This window comes from Hippocampus zosterae, chromosome 15, assembly GCF_025434085.1.
Source record: "Hippocampus zosterae strain Florida chromosome 15, ASM2543408v3, whole genome shotgun sequence".
Lineage (NCBI taxonomy): Eukaryota > Metazoa > Chordata > Actinopteri > Syngnathiformes > Syngnathidae > Hippocampus > Hippocampus zosterae.
Genome location: NC_067465.1, coordinates 12,361,779 through 12,387,121, shown reverse-complemented (window position 1 = coordinate 12,387,121; position 25,343 = coordinate 12,361,779). Strand labels below are relative to the sequence as shown.

The 25,343-nt window shown below is 44.8% G+C and overlaps 1 protein-coding gene across 1 annotated transcript; it reads left to right on the top strand.

Annotated features, from left to right (window-relative positions):
- Positions 1 to 2,048: 2,048 nt before the first annotated feature.
- LOC127616331 (oxysterol-binding protein-related protein 1) lies at positions 2,049 to 22,990 on the top strand. The gene is given in 27 exon segments (XM_052087864.1): positions 2,049 to 2,159; positions 2,285 to 2,473; positions 2,523 to 2,584; positions 2,912 to 2,986; positions 3,515 to 3,626; positions 3,722 to 3,807; positions 4,899 to 5,047; positions 5,114 to 5,174; positions 5,581 to 5,625; positions 5,849 to 5,922; positions 6,089 to 6,152; positions 6,328 to 6,429; positions 6,527 to 6,655; positions 6,737 to 6,943; positions 11,578 to 11,746; positions 13,384 to 13,570; positions 14,916 to 14,991; positions 18,721 to 18,855; positions 19,783 to 19,880; positions 19,961 to 20,143; positions 20,212 to 20,319; positions 20,413 to 20,502; positions 21,541 to 21,667; positions 21,772 to 21,888; positions 21,975 to 22,098; positions 22,440 to 22,530; positions 22,736 to 22,990. Coding segments are annotated over 26 exon segments (2,922 nt in total). The 5' UTR covers positions 2,049 to 2,159; positions 2,285 to 2,325; the 3' UTR covers positions 22,839 to 22,990.
- Positions 22,991 to 25,343: the final 2,353 nt, after the last annotated feature.

Here is a 25,343-nt window from a genome sequence, read left to right as displayed (position 1 = left end):
AATCACTTGAACAATAATAGAGCAAACGTTTATAGTTGACTGATTTCAAAACTGGTAATCCATCAAATTGTTGTGCAATAATGTGATGAGTCAATTAAACATTTATTTGGTTTCACCATCATAATAGCCTTCCGAGGGGAAACGTAACACCTCAGCGGCACGTGACAAAAATGAGTTTGACAGCCCGGATGTAGACACTCGCTGGCCATGACATGAGGAACAGGTTCAGAGTCTGTTGGATGAGGATCACGTGAAATGGGCTGGATAGGGTCTCAAGGACCGGAGTTAGACACCCCTGCTCTAGAGAAAACATACAACAGGGTACCCACAGAGGAACTGTGGTACTGCATTAGGGCACCTGGGGTGACAGGAAAGTATGTTAGAGGAGCGTTGACGTATGCTGTACGTGTGGCAGAGGAGTTTAAGATAGAGGTGGGAATGCATCAGGGTTCAAGTTTGAGAACCTTTGATTTTTGCAATAGCAAAAGTAGGGATGAGGTGAAGGTGCACAGGTAAAGGAGAGATTTGAAGATTGGCCAAAGTAAGAGGATATCTTATGTGCATGAATGAGAAGGGTGGAGGAGGAAGATGTCGCAAGGGTAGAGAACTTCAAATACATTGCGTCCATAAGTGAGTTGAGAACATTACATTTGCAGGGAGTCAAATCATTTTCTCCCAATCTCGTCGTGAGCAGATTACTCTGTCTTGCTCATACTCCCTCTCATTGCCTCTCCCAGTCCTACTCTCTCTCCGCTTGTCCGTCCCTAAAATATCCCTGCTGGGGATTCTATCGCCTGGTTCCTTTCGATGCGGTGGCTTCACTTTGCCGCCATTATCTTGTCATTTGTGAGGGATTACGCTCCGGAGCACTCACACTACATCCCCTTTGCTTAAGAAGTGTGACAGCTTACAAAAATTACCATGCTAATTAGTACCAACTTGAACAGAGGGCCGCTTGCCCCTTGTCAGACCTGATTTGATGGGTGTGCGTCAATCAGTGTCTGACATTGAGTTCTTTCTTAACCGTTCTTAAGATTACATGTCCTTCCATCTTCCATACCACGCCACTTGGTTTGCGCGTGGGCTGGAGCCGATGCCAGCCGACGTGGGGCAAGAGTCAGATCTGGTCGCCAGCCAGTCGCTCGGCACATATCGACAAACAAGCATTCATAACATGAGGTCAGTCGTATTTATGTAGAAGATGAATGGCAAGTATTAACATAAAAAGTAGTGAAGCTAATTAGCTTCAGAGCAGATGAAAATACCTTTTGGTTGAGTCTAATGTCCCATTAGTCTGTTTTCAGATGCTGACGGCCATCTATCTTTTGAGGTGTTTGTTAAATGTTGCAAAAATAGACCCATAACCGCGTGTGTCCATTGGCTGACATTTAAAAGGAAACTGTGAAGTGTGTTTTTACGCAGCATGGTGCATCCTCTCTTACCTGGTGGGCGCAAACATTAGATTGGGCACATCTTAAATAACACCTTTGTGGAAAGGAATACATTCACAAGGGGATGAATTTGACCATTTCTGTAACCAAAGATCTAATTGTCGGATGTCTCTAAAAGTCTATCCTAACCAATTATCCTGCGGTTGTGGGCTTGTGAGTGTGAGTTTTCCTCCCCAATGTATTCAGAAAATGGTAGGGACTAAGCATTTTAAATGTTCAACTGATTCAAATATATAATCAGCCTGTGCGACATACAATGTTGCAAATCCTTCTGTGTATTTTTCCAATGACTGGTACTGTACTATGGGCTCATCTCAAGTATCTTAATTGCAATCTTTCCATGTTTCAAATATCTGTAGGAAGTGTAGTGCTTGCTTCACTTGTCGTATTTCTTTGTTTTTAGTGTTTGGATGATTTATACTGATGGATAAAATCATGCGTTCACATTAAAGTTCAGAATGAGTGATTTGGACAGAATATTATTTTGTAATTAATTTGCATGTGTTGAGGCTTCAGAGGGTTTTCAGGAGAGGGCGGGGGTTCGCACCAATCGCCTCGCTACGGCCCTGGAGTTCACGCTCTCGAGACGCATGATCACGTGACTGCTGCCAACAGCTGCCAGCTGATTGGGCCACTACAGTTTAGCTAAACGTGTTCCTCTCGGCACGCTAACTCTTTAAAGTGCATAAAAGTCCACCGAACTCGAATGTACTGTAAGTCTCCACTATTTAACCGGTTATTGTCATTTTTCATAATTCCAGTGGACACGCTAACAGCCATGTGCAAAATTGTCACTGGGGAGCGCGCGCTTTTTTAAAAACATTTTTCTGAAGGAGAAGTTTTGTGCATTGACGGTAATTTCACAAGCACTCTGATGGAGGATGAGCAGCTGCTCCTCGAGTCGGCAAAAGACGGCAGTTCCTCTCGCGTTCGGCGGCTTCTTAAGTCGCGAGTCGACCAGAGCTCTTCTCTCAACATCAACTGTCGATGTAAGGCAAACGAAATGTGATGCGTCCTACGGTGTTGAAAAGTTTTTGGTTTTTATTTTTATTTTTATTTTTCACAGCAAAGTCACACCACTCCACCTAGCGTGTTACCATGGAAACGGGGACGTCGTAGATGAGTTGCTAAAAGTGAGATTTACAGTATAGTTGCAGATTCGTTGTACTTTTCTGACTATAATCAGTGATGTTAAGCTCTTTCTCTCTAGTGAGCGTCCACGCAGAGGAAAAGGCTTAATAAATTCCCATAAAATACAAAACATCTCGACGATCGTGTGTTTTTTCAGAGGTTGAAAATGGGTTTAAGTTGAGATGTGCATATGAATTTTGATAAGTTGATCATAGTTTGATCACATTTACTGACGTTAAGCTTTTTCTACATCGGGCTGTTTGGACCGTCCCTTATTTAAAATAAATAAAGAAATAGAAGTTTGTTCAATAGCTCATGATTTAATGCAGGCAGGTGCTGATGTGAATATCCAAGACGACTTGGGCGACACACCTCTCCACAAAGCAGTCAGCACTGGAAGAAAGGTAAACCACAAAAACAACCAAGCCATTATGATCCTAAAATATTACCCTTAAAAATAACCTGCTCAGTGATCATTTGATTTAAAAAGTCTGTCACACTCTGCAACTCCTATACTATCAATTACTACTTTCCTATCAGCAGTTTTATGATATTCACTCTTTGATTCATAGATAATCACATTTTATGTACAAAAAAGTACAAAAAGCACACATTTTGCCAAATTATTACACACGCAGTTTTTGTCTTCCATTGAGTCAGCACCTTCTTCTCGAATAAGTGTTGTAACGGAGAGCCAATGAATAAACAAGCAGAGTTGATCCTTCGCTCTCTGTGAAATGCACTTGTTTTTCTTTTAATTTTGTTTAAGTACAAACATCACAAAGAAAGCTCCAGTAAACTCAGCACTCATTCAGTACCCGAACCGAGCTGTTGGGCGAGTCTCTGAGGTCTTCTGCAATTACCAGCATCGTGTCAACAATTTTATTTGGGCGCGTTGGTCTTCAAATCTCTTTGCTATTGATCCCCCTCAGGAGATTGTTCTGTTGCTGCTGCAATACGATGTGTCGGCCAGTGTCATCAATGGAACAGTGCAGATGCCTCAAGATGTCACAGAGGATGATGAAATCACAACCATGCTCGAGGGTACGAAAACTTTCTTTCGATGAGATTATCCAAAGACAGTTGACTGTTGGTGCTCTTGTTGTGACTGTCAAATATTTTTTGTTTGTGTCCTTCAGCCGCCGAGAGAAAAGAGGTCAGGCGGCAGGAGGAGAGACTGCTGGATGCTGCCAGAGAGGGGGATGTCTCTGCTATGTCAAAGATAGTTAGTGTCCGTCAGATGAATGTTTTGGGTTTTTTTTTAGGGGTGGGGTTGTTTATTTTAATAATCATGCTAGTGATGCGTGTGGTTAGCAGACCAGCTTTACAGGCATAAATCTATGGAAGTAGCTGAACAGAGTCCCAGTCACTCAGATTATCCCAAATTTTAGAAGATACAATCCAAAATTAGCAAAAATTTAACTATTCCAAGTGGGGGATTATTTAAAACCAAATTTGGGGGAGGAAAAAAAACTTTACTGTGGTACAGTTTTGGCGAACAAAAGACAGTCCAGACACAAGGATGGAGACACCAGATATTTATCATCAATCCCCATTCATACTTCAAATGTGCCATCAGAGCACAACTTAACCTACAACTTATTATAAGTTGGTACGGACAGCCGAAGAGTCCGGCATATTGCTGCATGCGTTTGTAAGGTTTTAGCTTAAAGAAAGCACACAATTTCAAGTTTAAAAAACAAAACACGAGACATCAAACTACGGAGCGGCCGAGGCTCAAGAAGCAGAGCGGCTCGCCCGGGCTCTGCTGTTCAAACAGCGCTCTGTCTGAATCACGTGTCGTTGCGGTTAATGCGTAGTTTGTTGCCACTAAACTGTGAAAGTCAATAAATCTGATCCGTCGTTATTTTTAGGAATCTGTAAAAATACAGAAAACACAGAAGACGCAGATATCCTACTGTCTTGTCCTGTAGTCCAAAATAGAGTACACTGTTAAAAAAAGCTGATGAGTTGTACAATTACGACCCACTGTTATTCTGTGGTAATGTACTGTAATTCCAACTATAGTGCACCGTTAAAATGAGCTACAGTAGGTGCATTGTCAACTAACTGCAAATTACTGGCATCCCTCGCTGCCAGTAATTTTACTGAGGTATTCTTTACTGTGCAGTAGATGTAGAAGACCGCATCACACATGTAGCTGAATAAGTATTTGATTCCTTCAATGTCTGCGGACCACTACTGTTGGTCCGCTGCAATAAATATACCATTAAATTAAAGCAGAAAACGCCTCGCAAAAGGCACGACGAATGGGACGTGTTCAACTGCATTCCGCTTTCTGTTCTCCTTTTATAGCTCTGTAGCAAAGAAGCCGTGGATGCTCACTGCAAGGATTCGGTGGGCGATACGCCTTTACACTGTGCTGCCTACAGAGGGCACAAGCAGTGCATCATCAAAAGCGGTGCCAGCCCGACTGTCAAAAACAACCAAGGTACGCGCTTGACGTCCATCCCGACTGACATTTTCACAATGCCCTCGCGTTCAAAATGAATGCATATGCCGCCTCCCAGAGCGTTGGACCTGGTCCGCAATCATGAGCTCAAACAAATTCTACTTGACTTTAGGGACAAGGTGAGGGTAATAAATCATTTGGTCTCTTTGGGGGTACTTTTTGATCTAATTAGAACTAAAAATAAATGGTTGCCGATTGTGTCATGCGTAATATGCATGGCATGCTGGGATGGACTTTTGCAGGTTTACATGGCGGTCGAGGCATACAGAAAAGCACTTGTACGGTTGATAGAGTGCACGTGACAATTTGGCATCAAACTCTAGCTTTGTTGGGATTGTCCCCATTTGTGTGCTTTTGTGTCATTCTCGCTCCGTCTCTGTGGCTGACACCTGCTCCCTCGTTCAGACAAAGCCAGCATGCTGGCTTCACCGAGCCTTAAAATACTGGAAATAACATTGTGTGCTTTGGAGTCTGACAAATCTGTCTTTTTTGTTGTTGTCAACCCCCCACCCCCTCAAAAAAAAGGAAGTGAGCAGCAGAGTGCAGAAGATTGAAGGCCCACTTTGGAAGGTACCCAGATGTCAAAGTGTGTTGCTGTTTATTCTCGATAGGATGAGCAATGGCCTTTCTCAGACCTCATCGCATTTCCTGGATGGATTTTATTTTTTTTCCTATAGAAATTTAAAACTCACGTTCACTTTTTTTGAATGAATAATTTTCATGAAAATAATATCAGAATATTTTATTCAGACTGTTTATTGTATTGCTTGTATGTAGTATTTTCCTGCCGCAGAGTTCACGCTTTATCGGGTGGCGTCTCCACTGGGTGGTAATTGAGGACGGAACAATTTCCTGGTATTCCAGACAGTCAGTTTGTTTTGTATTTTACGATTTCCCTCGGCGGTATCCAAGTGTGCATAAATAGTGTCGAAGGACAAGATTTATTTTTTGCATGCCACCATGAGAGCACAAGAAACTTTGATTGCATTTGGAGGCCAAATGAACAACTAATGCGCCCTCCTTCTCTTTCTAGGACCGAATTGGGAGCTGGCGTGAACAAACAGGGCTCAAGATCTTTAGCACAAGCTTACTGCGTGGTATGGCGAGAAGATTGCGGCCCACCATGTCGGTACAACATTAGTGCATGTGTGCTCCTGTACGATCACCTTATGGTCTGACAGATCTGTCTCTTGCCTGTCCTTGACATAGATTGCCCATGTGTGCTTCCCAGTCCGGCTTTCCGGGTCATGACGTGTAGTTTTATAATTCCAGGTCAAACCATGGGATCACTTCTTCTTCATGCTGAAGTGTGCTGACAACTCTGCGTTATGTTTTAAAGTGCCCTCAAAGACGGACTCTGTGGCATCACGAAAAGTGAACTGCTTCTCCTCTGTTGTGTTGCTTCATATGCATGCAATGACATACCGGTACTTGCCGTGTGTTGAAATGCTGCTGCGCCTTCTCCTCTCAGAGGTAGTTTGATGCCTTTGAGGCGCACTCCTCTTACAACAATCAATACGGCAGCCGCCACCAGAAGAACGTGGACGACGCGGACGGTGAGAGCGTCGTCGCGGCGAGCAACGTAACGCGAGCTCTGCAGGTCAGATTCAAACTAATCGGCTGATGGCGGCGAGTCACGCGTGACGTCGGTTCTCAGCTGCGTCGCTCCGATGCCTCGTAGGCTGCCAATGCGTGGCAGCAGAAACTGGAGAGTGAGGTGTCCATTTTTCTTTTGATGGTAAATAATGAGGAAAACTGTGGTGAAGGCAAAAAGTTTACACGATTAGCTTATTTGCGGTTTTCATTATGTATATATATACACTTTTTCTCCAGTGAAACCTGTGCTGCCCTTCAGCTCTGTCTTCAGCTGTTGTCCAAACAAGATGAGGTAGTTTCATATTTTCACCATGTTTTTCTTCTTCAACATTTTAACCGATTTTTAATTTGTGACAGCCTCCCACACACACGATGAGGAAAAACCAGACATATGTTGTAGTACCAAGACTGACCTGTTAGAGGCAGCATGGCGCCACGGGGCATCGAGACTGCCGGAAAATGCAAAGAAGTGTTTAGTGGATGAATGACGCCCAACATAACTTTTATTTTTTTAATCTTTATTGAACAAGTCGGAATACAATTCTCAGTAAACTGAAAACAAAACGAACATGTTATTAATACATACACATATTACAAAGGTTTAAACAAACAAACAAAAAAAAAGAAGCCAGGGAATTTTTAGACAAAAATTTCAAATAAGGAGCATATCGCCAGAGTCTTAACAGCTTTCTTATTTTTGGAATCCATAATAGAACTCAGGCACTGCTTTGTTTCTGCTTCAAAAATAAAAAAAAAGAGGTTTTAAATTATTCCATCTGGATTTGTGGATATGGAACTGAGCGAGAATGATTATTAAATTTATAACGAAGGTTAGTTTAGTGTTTTCTTTCCTTACTTTTGTAGAACCCAAATAGTACATTTTCCAGTATACGCTCAACATAACTTATTTGGTTATTTGTGTCCGGCAATAACGTGAGGTTCGGGTAGTTTCCTAATTGGTTGTCCTTTTATGGCACACACTTCATTGACCGCACACAATTTGCCAGGGTAGATATTGGACACTTGAAACATTTGGGATTGTCTACACAAGAAACGTTTTCCAAGAGACAAAAGACATATAATCGACGAAGCACAATATTTCAGTAACGTCCGATAATTGGGTATTTGCTGACTTCGATCATCAGTAGGGGAAAAAAAAGGCTCAAGTTAGACCTGATTATCAGAGTGTATAGTATTGCACTTCGTATGAGCTGAAATTAGTTTGAGATGTACAAATGTTTTTTTCCAGGTATGTGGTGTACAGTTATTGAGCCTTGTGTTTTTATTGACCTCTGGAAAGATCCCGAATGGTTACAAGATCCTTGAGCGCCCCGACGCTCTTGCGTAAGCTCCTTCGTGTACTCGTGAGGGTCGAGGCTTTTTTTTTTTTTTTTTTTTTGCAGGCACTTGTCCCAGGTGGTTGTAGCATTTGGTCAGAGTGGTAATCCAGTGGTGAAAGATCCCCTTTTGTGCTTAGGTCTGCATTAGCTTTGCAGATCAGCGCACATTTACATAACAGTCTACTCGTGTGGGGTCGGTGAGGGAGTGCGCACGCGCGTGCATATTGGCCAGTTCAGTTCCAGGCGAGCGCGCTCTATCACACGCTGGCAGGCTTGCTTTTATGTGTAAAAGCGAAGTAAGCGGGGACACGAGGACGGCTTTCTCATCCAGGTAGAACACTGTAGATTTTATTCTTCCCACAAAACCTCGAGTTACATCTTCCTACGGGATCAATGTAGTTAATTTAGAACGTGAAAACGAGCGTGTTTCGAAGTGATAATGACTGCCGCACTGCCCGTCTCCTCTTTTTAATTAAAACACGCCTTTGATAGATTCGGCAGCAGAACACAGAGAAGTGTGCTTCTGTGCAGATTCAACTGTACGAAAGACTTTTTAAATTTTGGTTTTCATGTAAAGTAAACTTCGGGCATTCTATGACTAAACTTGCGTGTTTAGACAAGCACATCACATGTATGTTGCCCGTGCTCCTCTTCATTGCATGATTTGCCATCAGCTGTTCTGATGTCAGTGGGATGAGCTGGCTCTGTTATCACATGAATTTTACAGAGCGTGAAGTGCGGAGTGGGGGGGGGGGGGACGACGCATAACAACGCATGCTGACTTAATCACTATCAGCTGTAGTGTGTAAAAATGACCTCACCATCTGTTTTTCCCCCACTGTCCTAAACTACTGCTGCTACTTCAGCGGATTATATTTTCAATAGTGCTGAGATTGGCTGTATTATATGGCATTAATACTAATTCCATTAACCCACATAACGTCCTCCTCTCGTGCGCTGCTGCAGTTGGACTAAAGCGTCTCTAAAGCAAATATTGGACAGAGAAGCATGCCCAATTCCTCCGAGAGCTTCACAGGGAATGTGATGTTATCCCCGAAGCAGCGTACGCATTGTCTGACCCATTTGGGCAGCGACTGTCGAACTAGACCTGTAAATCTGTGCTTGTTCTAGTGCGCAGGCTCGAGGGGCGTGGAAACGTTATCTAAAGATGGCTGGCGCAAGGACAGCTTAAGAAAATATCATTCATAAGATTGTGCAGTACATCTGGGAATCTCTGTTGTTCGTTGTTAGGCAATGTGTTTTGACGGGCTTTTCCTCACCCAAAGGTTTTCTGGCATCCCTTTTGCTTTGTGTACTGGGAACAGAAGAGGGTCTTCCCCAGACCATTCCCACAACATTGAAAGCATTGAATCATAGCAAATGTTTAAAAGTAGGCTACAAACCTACCAATTTTTTTTTACATCCAAGCTGATTGTGGTTGTTTATCACAATCAGTTGCATGACAAACCCCCGCCCCCAACCCCATCTGAAAATTCGAACTTTTCGATTTTAATCAAACTCGGTGTACTTGTTGATGTAGTGATGGAACAACACAAAATCTTATATTTTTGGTCGGTCGGAGTAGGGGAATTTTGACATTTTCTGCAAAAAGAGGCATGGCCTATTTGCACCAAAAGGTCCAAATTTGGCATGCTGTAGCTCCCAAAAATGTGAGATTTAATGTTGTCCCATCGCTAAGAACAATCTGCTTGATTAAACCACCTGGGTGATTTGGGGCAGAGGGGTGGTAGACCCTTCGGTAGTTTTTGTTTTGTGTGTTTATTTGTTGTTATATGCCTTCCTGTTCAAAGCAGTTGGATTCCATTCCAAAGGTTTGTGGTATCCAGCATGAAGCTCATCTGTCAAAGCTACTCTCGTATCAAAGACAGGAGACGTGCAGCAGGTCATTCTTTTCTTTCGGCACACTGCTAGGACATGGATAGAAATCGGCCTTCACACCCCAGGAGATCATCGTGACCCCAAGCCTGACCTCTCCTTAAACACCTCCAACTGAACCCCGGAGGGGAAAAAAAAATCTGCCAGCCTCGCTACTAATTTCCTCCTTTTGAGGCCTCTAAAGGAGATGTTTCACTTCGGTCTTGAAAATGCGCATGTATGTCAATGCTCACCCACTGTTTGGCTGCACACATTTGGACCAGTCACAAATTTGCCCTTTTGAAGTATTCTCTACCAGCGCATTTTTAGAACGGCTCTCGGCTCTACCTTGAGCGGGGTTTGCCAAGGCCGAGCATCACTCCCAATTATCCCATTGGCACGCGGCATGAACGGAGCTTAAAATAGACAGGGGGAATGTGGCGAGGGTGAAGGAGCTGGCACAAATTGTTGTCCAACAAAGTCAGTCCGTTTCCTGGACGGCTAGCCAAGAACCAGGAACTGTTTGCCAGCAGGCATTTTACTACATCGCCGTGAGACCCTCGTTAAAAGAGAGAAAAAGCAAATTGTGAGAAAGCAAATTTATGCCACAAGTGAGGAGGGGACATTCGAAGTTGTTCCGCTGGCTCATTCGCCAAACGTTCATATTTCATTTGGATCATTTTCATAACTGTCAGCTGGTGTGTGTGGCGAAGGACGAGGCTTCAATGGATGTTTGCGACGCTCGCCTTCCGTCAGAAAGATAAAACGCAAAACGGATCAATCACATCACTAAACACGTCGGTCGCTATTTCTATTGTTTATCCATCATGTCTTTCTCTGCTACACTCAGTTAGGAACGGGCATGTTTCCTCAGCCTTGATGAGGACGGTAACTCCACAATATTTTTTACCCTAGTGCCCATGTGGACCGACTTAATGCTCATTTTTCAAATTTTAGTGCGCAGGGACTGATATTTTTATACATTTGCAAAATTCAAAAGATTTGCATGCCTATCTGTCGGTCTGTTTTCACTTTAGTATACAGGCGGAACTCGAAGAATCACCCCAAGAATCGACAACTCATCAATGAGCAAATTAATTGCTAATTGTTTATGATAATCGATGAATGAATTTCAGATTAATTTTTTTTGTCCATATGCTTGGAATCTCAGCTTCTCATCAGTAAATATTTTTTTTTGTCCTCATAAAAAAAGATTATCTTTGTGCTGAATCAAAAGAAAACAATTGATCAACATTTTTCCCATTTTCTTACATGGTATGGACCAAATCAGTAACTGAATCATAATTTAAATTGAATGAATGTCTTGTTTTGGAATAAAGGGATGGGAATTTTTGTTTTCTTGGTTTTTTTTTTACTCCAGTTGAAGCAGCTATTATAGCTGTATGATGAGTACTGGATAGCACATGACGAAAGGAAACACTGATCTGCTGCATCTCTCCGAGGCGTGGTTCAGGTTGCAGCGAAGAGACACTCAATCCCGCCGTGGGTGTTTGGTTCTGATCGGAACTGGGATCTAATGGCAGGATCACAACAATGCAGAACCAACTCATGCCACTCAAAACAACGGTGACGTTTGCCAAATGATCTCTAAAGCGGTGTACGCGCATTCCGACTTTGCTGCATACCAGTGCTGTATTAAAAAAAAATCTGCTCTTACCGTTATAGAGAAATGTTTGTTGCCTTTGTGCAGGTGTGGAGCCTGGAGTTAGAGCAGGAGCAAGAGAGGAGCAGAGCTCTGACCGAGGCGCTGCAGACGATCGCCACAGAGCACCACGATCTCAAGCAGTCGCTGAGCAAGAGCAGGAGGTCGCCCACCCCCTGCACCCTCGCCGAAGATGATTTCTACGATGCCGTGTCAGGTCAGCAGACTTGGACGGAACGCCCCCTCGTCAAGAAGCAAAACACTTGAATGAAATTGCCAATACGTAACTCTTGACACAACACGATGATTGATTTGGCTTTTGAAAAGTCAGAAATTTCATTTTGCCCAATAAATTGCCATTTTTTTGGGGGGTTTCAGGACAAATTTTGCAGATGTCTGTCCCACTGAAAAATGACAGTTGATTGGGGTCCCAAGCCCGAGAACCCATTCGGTCGCGTTACCTGGAATTGCTTAAAAAAAAAAGACATAATGAAAAAATCCCGTTTCATGTGTCAAGCACGAGTTGAGCCACAAAGCAGTTTCAAGAATTCACACATGAAGAGAAACATTTTGGTTAAAAGCAGCCATCTTGGCGCCATTTTGGTCATTTCCAGTGGTCCTTGTGGAAGATGACCTTCTCAGAGATTTTCTTTGATTTCTAGAGACTTATACTTGCCACAAATTCGGGTTGACCCCCACCTTCCCCCAGACTCTGTGATATCCTCCATCTTGGGCGAGGATTCCCGAGGGCCTGTACTTCACTGCTCGCTGCATCACTTTAAATTGACAATATTCTGCGTCTAAAGCAAAAAGCCACTTCACCGAAATATCCAAGATGAAGGAGGTAGCTACGGCCAAATGTCCCATGTTGGGCGTGAGGGGTGTCTTAATCGGTACTCGAGGGTCACTCCTGCATGTTTTAATTGTTTCTCTCCTCCACCACCCGTGATTCAAATGTTCAGTTCATCGGTAACAGCTCTCACTTGACCGCTCAGACTCTCCAATACCCTTAATTTTGACCAGCGTTTTGGGTCCACGCGTTTTTGAAGTCGGCGGTCTCTGAAGGGTTCTTTTGTTTTGCCACACCAAAACCTTTGGTTGATGAAATCAATTCATTGAGGGCCCTCGGCGCTTTGGTTCCGAGTTTGCTTCCTGTTCACGAGTGACTGGTCTTGGCCATTCTGTTGAGCTTGGCTCTAGCATTACCCTTCCAACGTCAGACTATGAAGTATCGTCCCCGTGGTGTTGCTTCTTTCAATATGGCAAAGCCCCTTTTCTCTTTTGTGCAAGTTGGATCGATTTATTTTTATAGTTTTTGTTTTTCTCCAGATGGGGAAATGTGACTACTGTATTCAAAGTTTGCTTGTCTCGTGCAGACTTGCTCGAATAAATATGGCCTATCTACTAACACCCCTCACAAACATATTTGTTCACGAGCAGACGTCTCGCTCAGGGATGTCTGCATTATTCATGGGGCGCTCTGAGCACTGACCACACACACGCTGGGGCCATGCGAGACACCAAGCTCAGCATTTCTTTGGCATTTCTGCTGAGCGTAACGATGTGCAAAATCACAACCGTGTATTTTTTGTGCCCTAGTTGAAGTACCCAACACGTAGTAACGTAATCCCACAACGTGGCGGAAAGTTGTAATGAAGGAGCTCACCTACACGATTGTCTGATTGACGATTTGCGGCTTAGGGAGTGCCAAGCGAGCAGTGTCGCAGGTGGGGGTGAAGCCTCGACTGGGCTCCTCATTGGAACACAACACCCAGGTGGGGGGAGCGGGAGAGGGAGTTGGAGCGCAAATGGAGTAGCTTCTTTGTGACGAGGCCGCCATCGTCCACCCCGCAGAGTCCTAGTCGGAGCCTACGGTGAGCGGCTTTCTCTCGGTGGCCAGCTACTCCTGTGAAGAGGACGAGGGGAGAGACGACCCCCTTCTCAGCAGCAGCCGCCGCCATCCCAGCCCGCTCGGCGGGGCCGCCGGAATGTCAGGGGAGGGTGACCATGGTAACCGGAATAATGACGCCAAGAAGCACAGGTGGGACCTTCTCCAGTTATTTGCCAAGGGATGACAGTTGGAGATACGGACTCAAGAGATGTCTCTGCGCGTCTGTTTTTTAAATATTATTTGTTTTTGTTTTTTGGTTGCAAGTGCGCGCTTACAATCTTGAAGTGAAATAATAGCCTGCAAGTGCAATGAGCACGAAAGATGGTAAAACAGGATACGATCTTGCTGTTCAATTGCGCTTTTGGCGGCAAGTGTGTTTTTGTGAGCGTCTGATCCGCAGAGAATAACCTGCTTTGCTTTTCCTCCCCGATCCGACTCTCCCTGCCCATTCGTGCACAAGGCCTGGGTGCTTTGTGACTGAACGAAGGGGGCAATGTTTCATTTCCGTCGAGACTCATTCCAACTTGGCTTACATGATCCAACAAGTGATCCTTGAATAATTTAGCAGGTTTTGGCACGGAATATGCGGCAGTAGCTGCCTACCTCTGAAAGAAACTGTTAATTAAATCGATAGTAGCATCACCAAACAAATCGACTCAACGCTTATACAAGGCTAGTTTTATTCAACCTTAGAGTACCCCATTAATACAAGCCATGACATTTATTTTTATGCTCAACTTTTTAGACACGTTGACATGACAATGCTGCCAAAAACATTCGTCATGGGGCCAGGGGGGGCACAAAGCCGGCGGGACGATTCTAATCATATATGGACTAACAGTACCGTAAAAGATGAATCGCCTATATTGAAGGTAGAGGCAGGAGACAAAGCGGGGCAAAAGCGGCTCCGTCTTACATCACTGCTCTGTTCCTACAAGCACAGATGCTCCCCCACCACCCAGCCTCTTTCTGTCTTGTTTATTTAACAGAAATAATGGCGTGTATTTGGGTAGACACCATCTGCCTGCTGCGCAAATAATTGTAAAACAGCCTCGCGCTTGTGACAGGTAGAGAGAAACACAACGCTGACCGTTTTAACACGCTTGCTGGTAATCAAATCACATATATGTTCTCCGAAGATGAACATTTGAAGATATAAAAGTGTACCACAACATGCACACGTGCAGTTATATAAATCTCTAATGACACCAGTGGCCGGGCTGGAGCAGCTCATTCGCTAGCTTGGCGGGTGTCAGGTGACATTGTTCGGCCGTGTTATCTTGCACGGAGCTTTTAAAATGGTCGAAACTTGCATCATAAGGCTTTAAAATGCACTCTTCTGATTCTATTGAATTGTTGCAAAAAATGATTTCATACGCTCCAATCGAGGAAGGATGAAATGAACATAGACTCGTGGCATATAGAAAGCTTATGCTGTGAATGTCCGGTGAGCCGTTGCAATATTAGAGCTGACACTGTTTCTCCCTCTTCACAGAACATCTCTACCGGCTCCAATGTTCTCCCGAAATGATGTTAGCATCTGGAGCATCTTGAAAAAATGCATCGGCATGGTGAGGACAAACAAAAGTGTTGTTTTGTTTTGGGGTTTTTTGGTAAATTATTGCAGACTTGAGATTGCTCAATGGAGGAAAATAGAACTCAACTTTTGACTTTATTTGTACTTTTTTTTTTTTAATCAAGGAGACATATTTACAGTAGACTTGTTTTGACTCATGCGACTGTTGGACGGCTTTCATTCGCAATGACTCAAGGACTTTTCAGGTGTACATGGCAAGCAACAAACCTAGCGACTTTTTGTGAGGTTACTAAAGACTTGTGGGGACTCAGAGTCTCCTTTGTGAGACTTTATTAAATTAATGAATGGCGCTTCCACAAAGCCATGGCTGACTAATAAAAAAGGAGACTTCACAATTCAAAAGGACTGGTTCGCAGACACATTTTCAGACAGAGGTGCATCACAAAAAAATTTGGTTTAACTTTACACTTGGGTGGGCAAGCTATTCTTCCCAACTATTTGCACACAAGCAATAAGAAAGATGTCTGTCCCCTTTTGATGCTATAATGCCAAAGTGCTTCGGACCTCACAGAGGCCTTGGATAAATTACCGTATTGGCCTGAATATAAGACAGTGGGGTTTTTTTTGCATTAAAATAAAACTGGAAAATTGGGGGTCGTCTTATTTTCGGGGTCTAGACATTATACCCCTTCCCGACGCTAGATGGCGCCAGATATCATTGAAGCGAATGCTGAACTTGACTCCTAGGCCAAAGTGAATCCCTGTCACGAAGAATAAAACTAGCGGTAGCATGAAGAAGAAAAATAAAAAAATAGCGGTAAGAAAGACAAGAGTAGAAAATAATCAAAGAGAAAATTGAGAAACGTAGCAACAATCTGAAAAGTGGGTCGAAGATCGGCCAGGTTAACCGGCAGCTCAGGAGAAGTTATGATGTAATTGACATTTCAAAAACAAGAAGCCATTCATTTACGAATGTGATTGCACTTCAGTGTACATGTTTAAATGTTCAGATATTAACATTTGAATGAGGCAAAATAACATGCTTTTTCTCTCAAATATATTATCATTTGTTTCAGATGTACAGTACTGTAATATACAGTCGTCTTGTAATCAGGGCCGTCTTATATTCGGGCCAATACGGTATGTCTACCTAACTTGGCCCATGAAAGGCAAACGTCATGATCTCAACCTACAACGCACACAACCGCCACTCACTCTGCTTGGTGCACAGTAACAATCAAGCAGTATGGCTCCTTTAACGTCCTTTAGCATATTCAGACCCCCCGATCTGAACCCGAGTGGTGTTTTGTTATTGGACTTCTGTGCTCGTCACGGATTGTCCATAACGAACACCTTGTTCAAACATAAGGGTGTCCATATGTGCACTTGGCACCAGGACACCCTAGGTCGCAGTTCGATGATCGACTTTGTTGTTGTATCATCGGATTTGCGGCCGCATGTTCTGGACACTCGGGTGAAGAGAGGGGCGGAGCTGTCAACTGATCACCACCTGGTGGTGAGTAGGCTCCGATGGTGGGGGAAGATGCCGGTCCGTCCTGGCAGACCCAAACGTATAGTGAGGGTTTGTTGGGAGCGTCTGGCGGAATCTCCTGTCAGAAGGAGTTTCAACTCCCACCTCCGACAGAGCTTTTTCCATGTTCCGGGGGAGGCGGGGGACATTGAGCCCGAGTGGACCATGTTCCGTGCCTCTATTGTTGAGGCGGCCAATCTGAGTTGTGGCCGTAAGGTGGTTGGTGCCTGTCGTGGCGGCAATCCCCGTACTCGCTGGTGGACACCAGCAGTAAGGGATGCCGTCAAGCTGAAGAAGGAGTCCTATCGAGCCTTTATGGCCTGTGGGACCCTAGAGGCAGCTGACGGGTATCGACTGGCCAAGCGGACCGCGGCTTCGGTGGTCGCCGAGGCAAAAACCCGAGCGTGGGAAGTGTTCGGTGAGGCCATGGAAGCCGACTTCCGGACGGCTTCGAGGAAATTCTGGTCCACCATCCGACGTCTCAGGAGGGGGAAGCAGTGCACCACTAACACTGTGTACAGTGGGGATGGGGCGCTGCTGACTTCGACTCGGGACGTTGTGAACCGGTGGGCAGAGTACTTCGAAGACCTCCTCAACTCCACCAACACGCCTTCCTTGGAGGAAGCAGAGCCTGGGGACTCTGAGGTGGGCTCTCCTATCTCTGTGGTTGAAGTCACCGATGTGGTTAAAAAGCTCCTCGGTGGCAAGGCCGCAGGGGTGGATGAGATCCGCCCGGAGTTCCTCAAGGCTCTGGATGTTGTGGGGCTGTCCTGGTTGACACGCCTCTGCAACATCGCGTGGTCAACAGGGAGAGTGCCTCTGGATTGGCAGACCGGGGTGGTAGTCCCCCTTTTTAAAAAGGGGGACCGGAGGGTGTGTTCCAACTACAGAGGGATCACACTCCTCAGCCTCCCTGGTAAGGTCTATTCAGGGGTGCTGGAGAGGAGGGTCCGTCAGGAAGTCGAGCCTCAGATTGAGGAGGAGCAGTGTGGTTTTCGTCCCGGCCGTGGAACAGTGGACCAGCTCTACACCCTTAGCAGGGTTCTCAAGGGTATGTGGGAATTTGCCCAACCAGTCTACATGTGTTTTGTGGACTTGGAGAAGGCGTTTGACCGTGTCCCTCGGGGAGTTCTGTGGGGGGTGCTTCGTGGGTATGGGGTACCGAACCCCCTGATACGGGCTGTTCGGTCACTATACCACCGATGTCAGAGTTTGGTTCGCATTGCCGGCAGTAAGTCGGAATCGTTTCCAGTGGGGGTAGGACTCCGCCAAGGCTGCCCTTTGTCGCCGATTCTGTTCATAACCTTTATGGACAGAATTTCTAGGCGCAGCCGAAGCGTTGAGGGGGTCCGTTTTGGGGGCCGCAGTATTTCATCCCTGCTTTTTGCAGATGATGTGGTGCTGTTGGCTCCTTCAAACGGGGCTCTCCAACTCTCACTGGAGCGTTTCGCAGCCGAGTGTGAAGCGGTTGGGATGAAAATCAGCACCTCCAAATCTGAAACCATGGTCCTCAGTCGGAAAAGGGTGGAGTGCCCCCTCCGGGTCGGGGAGGAGATCTTGCCCCAAGTGGAGGAGTTCAAGTATCTTGGGGTCTTGTTCACGAGTGGGGGTAGGAGGGAGCGGGAGATCGACAGGCGGATCGGTGCAGCGTCTGCTGTGATGCGGACGTTGTATCGGTCTGTCGTGGTGAAGAAGGAGCTGAGCCAAAGGGCGAAGCTCTCAATTTACCGGTCGATCTACGTCCCAACCCTCATCTATGGTCACGAGCTATGGGTCGTGACCGAAAGAACAAGATCCCGGATACAAGCGGCTGAAATGAGTTTTCTCCGCAGGGTGTCCGGGCTCTCCCTTAGAGATAAGGTGAGAAGCTCAGTCATCCGGGAGGGGCTCAGAGTCGAGCCGCTTCTCCTCCACATCGAGAGGAGCTAGATGAGGTGGCTTGGGCATCTGATTCGGATGCCTCCTGAGCGCCTCCCTGGTGAGGTGTTCCGGTCATGTCCCACCGGGAGGAGACCCCGAGGAAGACCCAGGACACGCTGGAGAGACTATGTCACCCAGCTTGCCTGGGAACGACTCGGGATCCCCCGGGGAGAGCTGGAAGAAGTAGCTAGGGAGAGGGAAGTCTGGGCTTCCCTGCTAAAGCTGTTGCCCCCGCGACCCGGCCCCGGATAAGCGGTAGATGATGGATGGATGGATGGATGGATGGATAGCATATTCATGTCGTCTCTGCAGGAGCTGTCCAAGATTGCCATGCCGGTAATATTAAACGAGCCTCTGAGCTTCCTGCAGCGGATTACCGAATATATGGAGCACACTTACCTCATCCACCGGGCCAACGCCACTGCCGACTCTGTCGAACGGATGAAGGTAAGATTTACGCTCCTCAGTCAGCAATGGGATAGAAGTCTTAAGTGGTGTTGTGCAAAAATGAGATGGTTCATAGTAGATACTTATTTGTGCTACAAATAAAAAATATACACAGATTAGTTGGTAACACTGGAACCTTTTGTCAGATGACTCTATTGTACGTAGTAAGAATGGGTCAGTAGTAGAGTGGTTGTCTCCCAAGCTGAAGGTTGCAGGGTCCATTCCTTGAGCAAGACACTGAATCCTAATTTGAGTACCATGAAAGCAGTCCATTTGTCATTTATTTATGACTCTGAACTAGTAAAGTTCCAAACACTTTCCACAGCCTCGTTGTCTTGTTGAAATTAGTCCGTTTGACTGTCGGTGTCTCATGTGAATAGTGAGTCTTTGCAGGAGATCAGACTGTCGAGGAAAAACAATTAGCATATGTAAACATTTTCACATTGTGTGTACTGCATGTGGCACTTGGACATGTCACCATACACAAATCTCCACCTCCGCTGTGTCCGCAACTTGGTCGAGCAATCAAGCAATCCCTTATCAGATGCTAACACTCTTAGCAAATGCTAATCTGCACTGTCGCTTACCCTTCGACATGTGGCTCTGGATTTTCGGCCTAAGAGGCTGATCATGCCACGGGCAGAGAGGGTGAATTAGCTCCACTGTTACGCAAGTTTCGACCAGCTCCCGCAAGAGATTGTATGGGACGTCACTTGTAGGCCGGGTTCTTTAACTCATTCACTCCCAAAGACGTTTTTAAACGTCTTTTCAGACTTGGTCCAGAATTGGCTGGTACTGAATGAGTAAATGGCTCAATTTACAGTTTTGTATGATATAAAAACAACGTTCAAATAGCTAATGTTCTTTTTGTCACCAATCATGTGCGTTGTGGAGCTGTCAATCTGCAATGGCGTTGTCCGTTTGCAGTGCGTCGCAGCGTTTGCGGTGTCCGCTGTGGCATCACAGTGGGAGAGGACTGGCAAGCCCTTCAACCCGCTACTGGGCGAGACCTATGAGCTCATCAGGTCAGATGTCGCGCTCTGTAGCTTGATGAATACGCCCATGTCCTACACAGTTGAGGTGATTAAAACACTCTTTGTTCCAGAGATGATTTGGGCTTCAGGTGGGTTTCTGAGCAGGTGAGCCATCATCCTCCCGTCAGTGCCTTTCACGCCGAGGGCCTCAAGGAGGATTTCGTCTTCCATGGCTCAATCTACCCCAAAATCAAGTTTTGGGGCAAGAGCATCGAAGCAGAGCCCAAAGGAGTCATCACACTGGAACTTCCCAAGCGAGTGTCAAGCCACGCGTGAGCTTTGTCGCGTCCTCCTCCTAAATTCTCTCTGTTGTCCTCCAAAGGTACAATGAAGCCTACACATGGACAAACCCCACTTGCTGCGTCCATAACGTCATCGTCGGTCAGCTTTGGATCGAGCAGTACGGCAGCGTGGAGGTCGTCAATCACAAGTAACGGCAGCTTCTCTCGTGCTGTGTGCGCGCATGAAGGCAAACGCTCACACAACAACGAAGGAGACGTGATCAAGAATGTGATTGTGACAGGACCGGCGAGCGCTGCTGCATGACTTTCAAACCTTGCGGCCTCTTTGGGAAGGAGCTCCACAAAGTGGAAGGATACATTCTCGATAAAAGGTAGCATCTGACTCTTCTTACTGCTGCCAAGAAAGTTAGTTGTATCTTTTTTTTTTTTTTGTCCGTTATACGCGAAACAGATACTATAATGTTCTCACTTTTCACAATTATACATGTCAAATTTGTGTCTCAAGGCTTCGTCATCAGCATGTACATAATTCACACAGACTTCCAGATAAACAGTCATTCCACTGTACTGAAAGCAGCCATGACCTTTTCACGTGTATTAACACCCTCTATTAGTGGCAAGAAGATACTGCGACCAAGTCCGTTTTGATAACCAAATCCCCTTCCGAATGCAACCCATCTGTTTATATCCGAGTTTGGAAACAATAGTGGATGGAAATTGATGTATAGTGTCAAAGATCCTGCTGTGGACCCGCCTAGAATCGCTAGTTGGACCATAACTGGACGTGGATAAGTTGGAAATGGAAAACTAATTTGTGGTGAAATGTAAGAGAGCGTAGCTTAACTTGCTTGAAAATTCCTAGGCAGAGATCAAGTCTGTTTATTGTAGGAAAATGTGTACTACTTATAAATTATTTTTGTTTTCTATAGCGACACACTCTTAAGTTTGTGTCAAACCATGTTTCAAACAGCCCTGTTCCATTTACCGTATTTTCCGCACTATAAGGCACTTCAGAGTATAAGGCGCACCTGCAATGAATGGCCTAGTTTAAAACTGTTTTCATATATAGGGCGCACCCCATTATAAGGCGCATAGAATTGAAGCCACAATTCAAAGCTGCGGTTGTGTTATGCGTCCACTAGATGGAGCTACGCTAAAGGAAATACAATACAGCTTTCTTTATATCGAGCTTTCACAACCGCTGCAGCTGTAACAAAACGCTTGACAGAACCTTTAAAATACTATTCCAGAAATCTGAATATTGATCCATATATAAGGCACATCAAATTACATGGCTCACTGTTGGCTTTTGAGAAAATGAAATGCTTTTAGGTATGCCTTATAGTGCGGAAAATACGGTCTTCGTTTTGCAGGTAACAAATACTATATTGAAGATCTTATGTTTGCAGCAAGAGGAAACTCTGTGCCATCTACGGCAAATGGACCGAGTGCTTATACACGGTGGACCCAGCAACCTTCGACGCCAACAAAAACTCAGACAAAAGGAGTTCAGAAGAGAAAAAGGCTTGCAAAAGGGTGTGGGTCTTTTTTTTTTTGCATTCCTCGCCACCAGCTGTGTTTGGCTCTCTGTTTAGTCATTGGAGGCTGATTACCTGTGTGTATGTGTCGTCTGACCTTAGAACAGCGTAGATGAGGAGCCCGAGGAGATGCCGCCGCCTGACGCCGAGACAGTGCAGGTGATCCCGGGAAGCGAGCTCATTTGGAAGATAACGCCTCGTCCCAATAACTCTGCCAAGGTCAGCTAGCTTGAAAAATGAAAAACGAGGGGCTCGCTTCGTCGTCTTGTTGTCTCTTTCACGTCTCCGCATTCTCCATTTTGCAGTTTTACGACTTCTCCACGTTCGCCATGCAGCTGAACGAGTTGGACCAAAAGATGGAAGGACTTCTGCCCTCCACAGACAGTCGTCTTCGACCTGACATCCGCGCCATGGAGAACGGAGACATCGGTATGACCTTCATCGACATCCATATATTTCACCTGTATTCGAGTGATAAAATAAAGGCAAATGAACCTTGAATTAATATGAAAGACAGCCTATTTGCCGTCTTTAGTTAGAGCTCTTGCCTTCCTATACACGTTGATTAAAGTGTACAAAGTGTTCGACAACTTCTGTCAAAATTCTGACTAAATCACTAAACAACGAAAATGCTTTTGTTTGACTCTGGTGATTTATTTATTGTTCTGGTGCCCCCCTCCCCTCACACTATCAAACTCAAGTGTGTATATTTTAGAAGTGTCAATTTTTTGTACTTTCTGTTTGTGTGTGTGTGTACACTCGTTTGGTAGATTCAGCGAGTGCGGAGAAGAAGCGACTGGAGGAAAAACAGAGGACAGCCCGTAAGAACCGCGGCAAGTCCACAGATGACTGGAAAACCAGGTAAATAGACTCATGCAAGTGTATGCGCTCAAAATTGCCTCAACTTTGTGTCCGGTTACGGCCGGATCTTCCGTGGCCCTGTGAAGGAGAGCTGCACCGGGAGCAGCAGTATTCACCTTGATGACTTCTTGCTGCCGTTTGTGTTGCTCTGCACTCCTGCAAATGGGAATCTTGATCCTTCATTGTTGTTGTTGAATGTTCACAGGTGGTTTCAGCAAGGAGCCAACCCGCACAACAAAGCGCAAGGCTGGCTGTACACGAAAGGTTACTGGGACAGAAAGTTCACGCAGCTGCCCGACATATACTAGGACCAGGAAACGCGAAGGTTCCCTTGGGACTTGCCTTGAAATGTCCATGTTGATTTTGTTGTGGCGCTGCCGGTAGATGATCACCAAGTTGAATAGATTCTTAAATTCAAACACGTTAGATCCGGGTGAACAATAGAGCACAAAAAATAAAATATATCCAATGCATTTGGATATAATTAAAAGAGACTGATGCAATTCATTAGTTTCCGGGTGTCTTTATAAAAGGTCTCTGACATTGGTTGGTCAAAATATATATAATATATATATATTCCTAATAATATTTTAATATGTACATCCAGTAAGTGCATGTGAATCACTCACTATGCAACCACCTCCACAACCCTCATTATGTTGAGTAGCTGGTCTTTAAGAATCTTTTACTTGTTCAATAAAAGCTCAAATATAACAGAAAGCTCTTGGCTTTGCGTGCTTTAATTAAAGAGATAAAAATTGCATAGTGACAGGGTTCCCACGGGTCGTGAAAGTTCATCAAAATCCATAGTCTGCTCAGAGTGAGCGCGAAACCTGTTTTTGGAAACCTGCGCAGGCCAGAGGAGCAGGCTAGAGCAGGAATTGAACCCTGCACCGCCGCAGAGCAACGCTGACGCACAAACCTTTCGACTACCAGTAAATGAATGCTCCATATTGTTCCTCGGTGTGACTGTGAGCGGGAATAGTTGCGCGGGGAAGAGGATCAGAAAATGTTTTTCTTGTGAAAAATGCCTTACTGTACATGGTTGTTTTTATGGCTGTAAGAATATATGCATATTTTTGAGAACACACAGGAATGTTTTTTGAAATGTATCGGAAGGCATTTTTCACAACAACAAAAAAATGACCATGTATAGTTAGGCGTTTTTACAGCCAAAAAAACGACCATGTACAGTAAGGCATTTTTCACAAGAAAAAAAATCAATTTTCTGATCCTCGTCTCCTCACAACTATTCGTGCTCACACTCGCCAAGGAACAATTCACAAAACGCCTTCCTATACAAGGTAATTTTTTTAGGGCTAAAAACGCTTTACTATAGGTCGTCTTTTTTGGTTCATAACACCTGAACATATTACCATGGATCACAAGGCGTTTTGAGCCGAAAATAAACAACCATGTATATATAGTAAGGTGTTTTGGGCCGAAAAAAAAAACACCGTGGCTAGTAAGGTGTTCTGAGCTGAAAAAAAAACCGACCATGTATAGTAAGGCATTTTAGGCCCAAAAAATTACCATGTATCACAAGGCGTTTTGAGCCAAAAAAAAAAGACCATCTATATATAGTAAGGTGTTTTGAGCTGAAAAAAAAACGACCTTGTATACTAAGGTGTTTTTGGCCGGAAAAAAAACGACCATGTGTAGTAAGTCGTTTTGGGCCGAAAAAAATGAGCATGTATAGTTTGGCGCTTTGGACCAAAAAAAAACGACCATGTATAGTAAGGCATTTTGGGCCCAAAAAATTACCATGTATAGAAAGGCGTTTTGAGCTGAAAAAAACGACCTTTTATAGTAAGGCGTTTTTGGCCGGGAAAAAAAACGACCATGTGTAGTAAGGCATTTTGGGCCAAAAAAAATGAGCATGTATAGTTCGGTGTTTTGGACCAAAAAAAAACGAGCATGTGAAGAAAGCCGTTTTGGACCGAAAAAAACGACCACGTATCGTAAGGTGTTTTGGGCCGCAAAAAACGACCATGTATCGTAAGGCATTTTGGGCCGGAAAAAAAACAACCATGTAGAGGAAGGCGTTTTGTGAATTGTTCCTTGGTGAGTGTGAGCTCAAAGAAGAGGATCAGAAAATGGATGGCTACGCACATTTCTGAGAACGCACAGGAAGGCCGGAATCAAACCCTGAACCTCCACAGCGCGGGACCAACGAAGTAACCATTCGACTACCAGGCAGAGAATGAATGGTTGTGCGGAGAAGAGGATGAGAAAATGGATAGCCATGATTGTTTTTTGAGAACACACAGGAAGGCTGGAGCTGTAATCGAACCCTGCACCTCTGCAACGCAACGCTGATGCACTAAGCATTCGACTACCAGGTAGGTCATGAAAACTCTACAGGGTTCCCACGGGTCCTTAAAGTTCATAAAAAAATCCATAAAAGTAAAATTATGTTCTTAATTGTTGTTAATTTTCAGGGAAAGCTTCTAAAATCAATTAAAAAAAACGTTACAATTAACCTGTGGTGTTCATTTCATTTGTGCATGTCACTTTCCCCACCCTTCCAATTAAGTTTTGTCGGAAAATGCGCCTGGCGCCCTTCCACTCTAACCCGCTGTCGGGCTACATGCCTTCCTGGTTCCCGCAGTCTCCGATCAGTCCCGATAATGATCATTAGATCACTTCGGGGAAATTCGGTGAGCTGATTGCCCCGAAGCTCTCAATTTATTTAGGTCCATAAATAAAAAACAAGTGGAAGACTGGGAACCCTGAGTGAGATATTTGGACTTTCTGGTCTTATTTTTCGCCCTGAACAACATCTGCTGGTGAAACCAAAAGATCACAACTCA